At 43.0% G+C, this 10019-nt stretch overlaps 2 protein-coding genes across 3 annotated transcripts; both read left to right on the forward strand.

Annotated features, from left to right (window-relative positions):
* The first annotated feature begins 244 nt into the window (after positions 1 to 244).
* LOC136551188 (MDIS1-interacting receptor like kinase 2-like) lies at positions 245 to 3903 on the forward strand. 2 transcript variants are annotated; one of them, XM_066542759.1, is made up of 2 exons: positions 245 to 3239; positions 3368 to 3903. In XM_066542759.1, exons 1-2 carry the CDS (start codon positions 299 to 301, stop codon positions 3721 to 3723), a joined length of 3297 nt encoding a protein of 1098 aa, XP_066398856.1. In that variant the 5' UTR covers positions 245 to 298; the 3' UTR covers positions 3724 to 3903. The 2 variants fall into 2 exon arrangements, with proteins under 2 accessions (XP_066398856.1, XP_066398857.1); XM_066542760.1 differs by having other exon boundaries at positions 3414 to 3579.
* Positions 3904 to 7332: 3429 nt separating this feature from the next.
* On the forward strand, positions 7333 to 8052 carry LOC136548275 (MDIS1-interacting receptor like kinase 2-like). The gene has a single exon (XM_066539868.1). The coding sequence runs from the start codon at positions 7333 to 7335 to the stop codon at positions 8050 to 8052; it is 720 nt and encodes a 239-aa protein (XP_066395965.1).
* Positions 8053 to 10019: the final 1967 nt, after the last annotated feature.

Here is a 10019-nt window from a genome sequence, read left to right on the forward strand (position 1 = left end):
AAGGTTGCCTGCAAATGATGGAACATTCTTTTTCTCAGAATAGTTAATGTGGGTTCAGAAAGCACAAAGACAGAGAGCATGACATGGTCACATGGCTCGCTTTACATTTATTTACCAGTCTGCCGTTGCACGTACCGTTAAAAATTTTGCACCACAGGCCAGGTCGAAGGCTATCAGACCTCCTACTTATACACCCGTCCAAAGATTTTCGGGACAAGCAGCAAACAGTATATATGGCCTCGAATTCCAATTGGATATAGTGGCATCCCTCTCTGTGTCTAGATAGGGAAAAAAAAAAATGGCAAAGCTCCGCTCAAAAGTGCCACCCACCCTAGCGCTAATCTTTGCCATGGTGCAGCTATGCCTCTTCCTGCACACAGGTGCGGACGGAGGTGTGTCTCTACGATCCCAGCAAGAGGCCCTCCTCCAGTGGAAGTCTACTCTGCGGCGCTCACCAGCGCTGGACTCATGGCGGCAGGGAACCAGCCCGTGCAGCAGCAACTGGACGGGCGTTGTGTGTGGGGACATGCACCAGGGGCGACATGCTTCTCCGGTGGTGACCAACATCTCCTTGCCAAAAGCCAGCGTCGATGGCCGCCTCGGTGAGCTCAATTTGTCAGCACTCCCGTTCCTCACACACATCGACCTCAGCTTCAACAGCCTTCATGGAGAAATCCCGGCGGTCATCGCCTCCTTGCTACCAGTGCTCTCCTACCTTGATCTTAGCTACAACTGGCTCCATGGACAGATTCCATCGGAGCTGGGCAACATGAGACATCTTCGCAATTTGATACTTGATTACAACAACCTCACAGGTCCTATCCCTGCATCCCTTGGCAACCTGACAACTCTGGTTGTTCTTTCACTGGAGCAAAATATGGTCACTGGACCGATTCCGGTGGATCTTGGAAAGCTCACCGATCTAGAAGGTTTGTGGCTATGTAGCAACTTGTTAAGCGGCCTAATACCTGAAAGCCTTGGCAACTTGACCAAACTCGAGGAACTAATGCTTTACAGCAACCAGCTATCAGGGCATATACCATCTTCTCTAGTGAACCTCTTGAATTTATTTTATCTGGAGCTCGACCACAATCACTTGACTGGTGGAATTCCATTAGGAAACCTCATGAATTTGCTTTATCTTCGGCTCGATCAAAATCACTTGAGTGGTGAAATCCCAAACACTTTAGGTAATCTTACTGAGCTAGAATTACTCTATCTCCACGATAATGAGCTCACAGGCTTGCTTCCCCAAGATATAGGTTTGCTAGTCAAACTGGTCTGGCTAGACTTAAACACGAACCATCTAAGAGGCCCTATTTCGCCTAGACTGAGCAACCTAACCAGGCTATACTACATTGACCTCTCGCAAAACCAATTAGTTGGTTCCATCCCAGGTGAGGTTAGTCGTTTGGCTGATCTCAACTCGATTTCTTTATCTGTCAACCAGATTTCAGGTTCAGTTCCAGCTTCTTTCGGGAATCTTACTGGCCTGACAGAACTTGATCTCTTCAGTAACATGTTGTCGGGACCATTGCCTCAAGAGTTCACTTATCTTACAAACTTAACTTGGTTAAGTCTTGCCAACAACTCTTTCACAGGGGCATTGCCCTCTGATGTCTGCAAAGGGGGGAATCTCATAGTGTTCCATGTTGCTGCAAACATGTTCACTGGACCTATTCCTAGAAGCCTGGAAACATGCACAAGCCTGATGAGTGTTCTCCTCCAATCCAATCAAATAACAGGTGATATATCCAACTTTGGGCCCTACCCACACCTTTTTTATGCAAACTTTGCAAGAAATAACATCCGTGGACACTTGTCGAAATCCTGGGCATCAAGCATCAATTTAACCTTTTTTTCTTTGGAAGAAAACATGATAACTGGAAGCTTGCCACCAGAATTCTTGAACCTAGTAAAATTGGAGGTACTTCTTCTCAGCACAAACAACCTAACAGGCGAAATACCACCAGAATTAAGCAAACTACCGAATCTGTATCAACTCAGCTTATCAAGTAACCAGTTCTCAGGAAATATACCGCCTGAATTTGGTCAGATGAGTGAACTGAGATATCTTGATTTATCTGTGAATAAGTTGAGCGGGTCAATTCCACAAGAGCTTGAGAGTTGCACTAAGCTAGAATCCTTGATGGTTAACCATAACAACTTGAGTGGAGATTTGCCAACGACCATTGGTAGTATGGTAAACCTGCAAGTTGTGTTGGATGTCAGCAACAATAAACTCACTGGTGAGCTACCCACACAGCTGGGGAACTTGATGATGCTGGAGGTCTTGAATATTTCCCACAATGAATTTAGTGGATTCATACCTTCCTCCTTTGGCAGCATGGCAAGTCTATCAACACTTGATGTGTCTTACAACGACTTGGAAGGGCCCCTTCCATCAGGACGACTATTTCACAATGCTTCAATAATATGGTTCCTCCACAACAAAGGTCTATGTGGTACCCTCTCTGGCCTGCCAACATGCTCTTCAAGTTCAATAATAAAATATCACAAAGCAAGAGTACACAGCTTGGTGCTATTGATTTCTATCACTGTGTGCGTTGTTATCGTCCTTGCATTTTTTGCTGTAGTTATGATTCTTCAAAAAATGAAAAGACCACCAGTGGTTATGATTACAAATACAAGAGATGTTCTCTCAGTGTGGAATTTCGACGGGAAGCTAGTGTTTGAGGATATCACTGGAGCAACAGAAAATTTCAGTGATAGGTACATCATTGGTTCAGGGGGTTATGGCACTGTCTACAAAGCACAGCTTCAAGGGGAGCGATTGGTTGCAGTGAAAAAGCTTCACCAAACTGAAGAAGAGATTAGTGATGAAAAGAGATTCCTTAGTGAAATTGAAGTCCTGACAACAATTCGGCATAGAAGCATCGTAAAACTATATGGGTATTGCTCTCATCCAAGGTACAAATTTCTAGTATATGAATACATTGATAGAGGAAACCTTCATGGTATCTTGGAAAATGAGGAACTTGCAAAGGAGTTAGACTGGCAGAAGCGAGTTACCATGGCACGAGATGTTGCTCAAGCTATCTACTACTTGCACCATGAATGCAACCCACCAATTATCCATCGTGATATAAAAAGTAATAACATCTTGCTAGATGCAGTTCTCAAGGCTTATGTTTCAGATTTCGGAATCGCAAGGATTCTAAAAGCCGATTCGTCTAATTGGAGTGAATTAGCTGGAACATATGGTTATATAGCCCCAGGTACGTATTCATTTGCTTCTTGCACAAAAAACAAATTCTTGTTTCAACATGCAAATTACAATGGTATTGCAATTTATTCGCTACCACACATTGGGTAATATTAACTCTAGGGATTTACTTTAATGCAGAGCTTTCATACACATCAGTAGTGACGACAAAATGTGATGTCTACAGCTTTGGCGTGGTTGCCCTGGAGATTGTGATGGGGAGATACCCAAGGGAGCTGCAGACCTTTGCTTCCATCGGAGAGCATCATGAGCTTGCAGTGGAGGACATGCTGGACCAGCGCCCATCATCACCAACAACGGTGGAGCAGGAAGAAATTGCTCAGCTTGTTGAAGTGGCATTTTCATGCCTGAAAACTTCACCTCGGTCAAGACCAGAAATGCAGGAAGTCTATATGAAACTGAGTCACCACTACCCATCGTATGCTTCTGCAACACCTTCTCATGCAGTTACACTAGAAGTAGTGGATGAAGTGTAAGGTCATTTCTGTTAGTCCCAAGCATTAAACCCACAGCATTCACAGGAGCTAATAAGAGTTGCACTGGAATCGTGATTTAGAGCTTTATCGTAATAAAAGAAACAAATATCAATATTGAATAATGTCGAACAAAGAAGCAGTGTGCGCCGACTTGATGAGTTGATGTAACAAATTATAAAATCAAGAGAATAATATCATTATTATTGCCTTTTTTTTACAGCTGCCTCAGTTTTGTTTCTTTCTTTCGGAAGTTAGACATGCATGTTTTTTAGGAAATGTGGACATGGTTGTTTTGCTTCTGTAGAAAGTATGACTGCATATAATTGCTGTCAATATAGGTGGAGCTGAGAGAGATGACAAACTAATAAACAATAATAAAAAAATATTTTTGCACTCGTGTGCCATGTAGTTATATCGAATAAATTAGAACAAAGGCAAGTATTTAAATGTCATAAGTGAAGGGGGTACCTCTCAAGGAAGAGTAAACAATATTTGTGCTCCAAAATTCAGCATACATCAGATTATCAATAGAATAAAAGACCAACCTGGTCAATTAAAAAAGCAGAAGAATTAGTGCTAAATAATGAGCGATCAGATACCTCAAAAATCCATACCACTACTAAAGAACTATGCACGTCTACGTCGACTAGGTACCCGAGTTGGCCTAGGCAAGCGAATTATGCAATCTTCATGGCTTTGTAACCTCTTCTTGACTTTCTAACAATCAAGTCCTCTAAAGATATCCTTCTCAATGTAGCACCTCCCTTGATTGTGCCTATGCCTCTTCCCTGATTGAAACTCATAATTGCAAAATAGATCTTCAAATCTAAGTAGAGGAAAAAAACCGAATCATCACCACATTGCTCCAAATTTCCAATCAAGGCATTTAGCAGTTCTGTACAGTACAGAACATGAACAATTGATGAAAATTTGAATCTGGTATTGAACCAATTTTGACCTCCAGTTTTTGCCTTGTTGCCGAGAGGTACACCATGATCTCGGGCCGCCGCTGTTGCTCTTCGTCCATCCCTGGCCGCCGGCGCCGGCAGCAGCGCTCCTCCAACTCCGCTCCCTACCGCCGCTCGCTCCTCTCCTTGCTCCATGGCCACATGAGGCAAGTTGCAGTCACCGTCTTGCACATCCACGAGAGCCTGCCGCCAGGCGCAGGTCGCGGTCATCTTGCGCCGGCCGCTGGGGCTCGGCGCCGCTGCATCGCCGAGCGACCGACCGCCGAGCGGCGAGCACTCGGCACCACGACTTGGGCCAGTACCGAGCGGATCCAATAGGCAAATGGGTTAGGCCCAGGTCTGGGCAGCTCAGCAGCAACTAGGCAGCCCAAACAAAAATACACAGCAGATCGGGCGGCGATGGACGCTGATGGCTGCCGCGCCCGGATGAAAACGGATCGGATATGGACGGATATCATCGATATTATATTTGTTTTTATATTTCTGTTCGGATTCGGATTCGAATATGGATAGTGTCAACTATGTCGGATAGGATACGATTGGATATCAACATCATAAATATGCGATTTGAGTATTCAGATACGGATATGGTATCGGATGTTGGATATCCGGACTCGGATACGGACAGATCTCAACTCGGTTTCGAATACAGTCGAAAAATCGCGCAGTTGCAGACGCAGAGTGATGGAACACATTTGCAGTCAGTGCCCAGCTATAGTTAGGTTCGGCGGGAAAACGATGGGCCCCGCCCAAGCAGCAGGCGGCGGTGGGCTCGCACGCCGACCTCTCTGACGGTAGTAGGAACGAATGAAATGAAATGCTGAACAAGTCGAAGTCTTTGGCCCAAGGAGTTGGACCGTTGGTACTCTCGGTCTTGACATTCGGCTGCGGCGGGATGTCTAGCGCGATAATGGACCGGTCCATTCCTCTTTTCCTTCTTTTTTATTATGATTTAAATTTGTAACATTGACAGCTACAATATTCGAATGCATCATCAAGATTTTGTTACATCGTGTAATGAATCTGATTTAATGTTATTATGGATTAGATGCTTGTGTACTTTTCTATATACTTGCCCGACCTTGAGAAATTTGATTTAGTACAAACTTAAAATGACCTGTTATTCAAAATTGATGGAATCCGTTCATCATGGATGAGCACATCATGCTACGAGAAACCTGAATAATTGGAGTAGATGGAGAGAATCAAGGCGGGAATTTGACTTTTTAGTCCCAATCTTTTGTTTGGTTCGAGGAGAGAAATAAGAAGGGGAGTTGAAGAAAGAATTAATACCCCTTGTTTAGTGTAGGAGTTTTATGAGTGAGAAACCGTAGCACAAGTCATTTTTATGAAAAAAAAACTACAGGCGAGAAAAATGCCAGCTGTTCTCTTGATTTGTCCTGGCTCTAAATGTTACTTTAGGAACGGATTATAATTCAGAATGGAGATAATAATTGACTATTTTAGAAAGGTTTCTACAATAAGAATTTGTAGGGTTTATCCCATATTTCATAAATACAATAGAAATATGAGTATATCTAGTACAAAATATGATTCCACAAACTATCTACCTACTTCCTCTGTTTCAAAATATAAGACGTTTTGGCATTTCTAAATTTATAGCTTTTACTATATATCTAGACATAATATATATATATATATATATATAGGCGCACAGCAAAAGTTATGAATCTAGAAAAGCCAAAATGTCTTATAATTTGGAACAAGGGGAGTAGTTAGCTAGTAGAGTTATTTCCAAAGTTGATCCGTTAGTCCGACTGGTCTTTTCTGCTTCCTTATTATTCTTCAAAATAGAACCTCCCACCCTCACCTTTATTAGGACTATCAAGCCTTCTCGACGAACGGATACTCATCATCCCATTTGCATTTTTCGCAAATACAAAATGGAGAATAAATGTAGAAAATAGCTAGAAGGGAAACTTTGTATATGTTATTTGCTAAAACTTCTATCCGCTCCAATCCGGTGCCACCGTTGCTATGGTTCCCTAGTGCTACCTGTTGCGGGGTCGAAACAACGGTAAGCATTGTTGTTCGTCAGGTGCCACTGAGTGTGTGTCTCCGTCACCACACCATTGGCGACAGCACTAGTGGCATGGAATAGATTAAGTTAAGGTTGATTGCATATAGGCGAATAGTGGTTGCAGGATTTTGATTTATGCCAATGCCCAATGGCAAATAAGGATTTTTTTTTCAAAATAAAATAGTAAGATATATTATCATGTTTGTTTTTGACCTTAGCTAATTAAATACTACTCTGTCAATTTCAAATTTTAAGATGTTTTGACTTTTCTAGATATATTATTTTTCCATATTTTACTATGCATCTAGGCATATATATAGTGTATATCTAATAATTAAGCACGTAGCCAAAAATACTATGTATTTAGAAAAGTCAAAACGTCTTATACTTTCGAACGGAGGAAGTATCTTTCTTGCGCTTCATCATGCACAATATACACACGTGCGGCGTGTTAACAAATTCCTGCAGCCAAATGCAAGAATTTTTCCAAAACTTCCACCGGGTTCAACCCAATGTAATTGACCAGGCCACTACACGCAGCTTAGCTGACAAACACTATATATACATCACTCTTCAGCAAAGGAAGAAAACCACGCACATATGGCGATGATAGAGCTAATAATACTCGTGTTGCTCCGTTCGTGCCTTCTCTTCTTGCACGCGGACGCAGCAGGGCACCATGGAGGCGTGCATCAAGGCTCCCAGATAGCGGCCCTCCTCCAGTGGAAGTCCACCCTGCGGAACTCGATGCCGGTACTGGACTCCTGGCAGCAGGGGACAAGCCCGTGCAGCAGCGACTGGACGGGCGTGGCGTGCGCCGTAGTGCACCGTGGCCGCCGTGCGCCCCTTGCAGTGACCGAGATCTCCCTGCCAAACGCCCGCCTCGACGGCTACCTCGGTGAGCTCAACTTCTCGGCGCTCCCGTTCCTCACATACATTGACCTCACCTACAATAGCCTCCGTAGAGAGATCCCGATGGCCATCACCTCCCTACCAGAGCTCTCCTACCTCGATCTTGGCGCCAACTTGCTCCATGGAAACATACCATCTGAGTTGGGCAACATGGCAAGGCTTAGCCAGCTGGGACTCTGCTGCAACAACCTCACAGGCCGTATCCCTGCATCCCTTGGGAACCAAACGACACTAGTTACTCTCATCACCGGACAAAACTTGCTCACTGGACCAATCCCTGAGGAGCTCGGGAACCTCCCCGATCTAGAATTTTTGGACCTAGGCGACAATTTTTTAAGCGGTCAGATACCTAAAAGCCTTGGCAACTTGACCAAACTAAACCTCCACAACGTAAAAAATGATTTTTAGCAACGGGTCAATTTTTTTAGGGGCGGCTGATGATGGAGCCGCCCCTACAGTGGCGTGCTCGGGTGCCCATACACCAGCCGCCGATACAAATGAAACAGCAGGGGCGGCTGGTGATACGAGCCGCCCCTACAAATGAGGTCTGATTTGTAGGGGAGGCTCAATCACCAGTCGTCCCTGGAGTTTTTATTTGTAGGGGCGGCTGGTGATTACATAGCTCCGATTTGTAGGGGCAGCTCAATCACCAGCCGCCCCTACAAATGACCCACATATAAAAAGGCTGCAGAACCTCCTTCCTCCCCGGGTCACTCACTCCAACCCGTGAAAGAAAGGTGGGGAGGTCTTAGGCACCTCCCAAAAATTGCTCTACTAAGGGGGGAAGGTTTTGGTCTCAAATCCTTTGGTGGAGAGATCGTAGAAGGTAAGAAAATGCTATTTCACACTTTTTTTGAAGTTTTAACGGTTGGTTAGTGAGTAATTAGAGTTTTGTTTTTCTCTCTCTTCTATGATGCTTGAGCTACTTATGAAGCAAATTAGACCCAAGTTTTAAATGTACTAGGGTAAATTAAGGAGGAGAACAAGATCATACCTTTATTTGGTCCATGTTTCTTGATTTTAGTGAACAATTAGTTAGTTTTATGGATGTTTCATGTGCATGTGGATCTAGATCTAGGGTTTGGTTTTTTTATTAATTTTATTTTTGTAAATTTATGTTTGATGAAATTGGACTACGGTTTGTATGAAAGATATTGGGTAAAGTATAATTGTTGCTAATTATTGTCTTTGAAATTGTTTATTGTAATCAATAAATAATTAAATATGTATTTTAATGATTTATGGATAAATGAGCCATTAATTAATTTTCCTCTACCATGGTGTGTTTGTATGCTTCATGTAGTTATATTAGATTTATATTCATATATATCTGAAGTATATACAATTATTCTCAAGTAATTATTACTTTGATTCATTTTTATATATATCTGAATAAGTAGTCCTTTAATGTTTGTTTTGTTGTTGTTGTAAAAGATGAAGTACAGGAACTCTTGGATGTATGGTTCGTTAAGGTTTAAGGCAGGTTTCCGTGAAGAGGTGGATAAATTTATTGAAGCCGCAAAGAAGCATGCAACGACATTGAAAGAGAATAAGGATATAATTATTTGCCCTTGTAAAGATTGCAAGAACCGTATGGCATGGACAGATGTGACTATCATCAGATCACATTTGATTATGCGAGGATTTGTTGAGGACTACACGGTATGGATTCATCATGGTGAAACGGTTATTGTTAACGACGAGGATGAGGAGAAATATGACGACGAAACCATAGAATCACTGTCCTAATATTCAGCAGAGCTTGATGCACAAATGGATTTCGAGTTTGGTAATGAACAAGGTGGTGATGCTGGTGGTTGGGATGGTAACGACGAAGGTGGTGCCAATAATGATGGTAGGAGCACGTGTCAGGGATGAAGATGATTTGGAGGACATGATTCGAGCCCTTAGACCAGAGGTTTTACTAAATAGCCCGAAAGGTCTAGAAAATTTAGAAAGTGTGACAAAAGCATCGAAGGAGACTGTGTATGGTGTTGAAAAGGGCTATCCGACACATTGGACATTGCTATGTTTTATGCTTGAGCTGCTCATCCCGAATGCTAAGTATGGCTGGTCAGACTGTAGTTTCAATGATTTATTGCATCTCCTGTCATGGGTGCTGCCACAACCAAACTCAGTTCCCGCCAACACATACCAAGCGAAGAAGGTCATAAGTCCATTGACAATGGGGGTTGAAAAAATCCATACATGCCCCAACCACTGTATACTTTTTTATGGCGAAACGTTCAAGTTACTAGATAAATATCCCCGGTGTGGGGCCAGCCGGTACAAGAACAATGACCTTTACGGTGGGGACAAAACCTCCATGGGGAAAAAGAGGAATAAAAAGGGTACAAAAAAGGTGGTACAAGAAT

Source organism: Miscanthus floridulus, chromosome 4 (genome assembly GCF_019320115.1).
Source record: "Miscanthus floridulus cultivar M001 chromosome 4, ASM1932011v1, whole genome shotgun sequence".
NCBI classification, from domain to species: Eukaryota; Viridiplantae; Streptophyta; class Magnoliopsida; order Poales; family Poaceae; genus Miscanthus; species Miscanthus floridulus.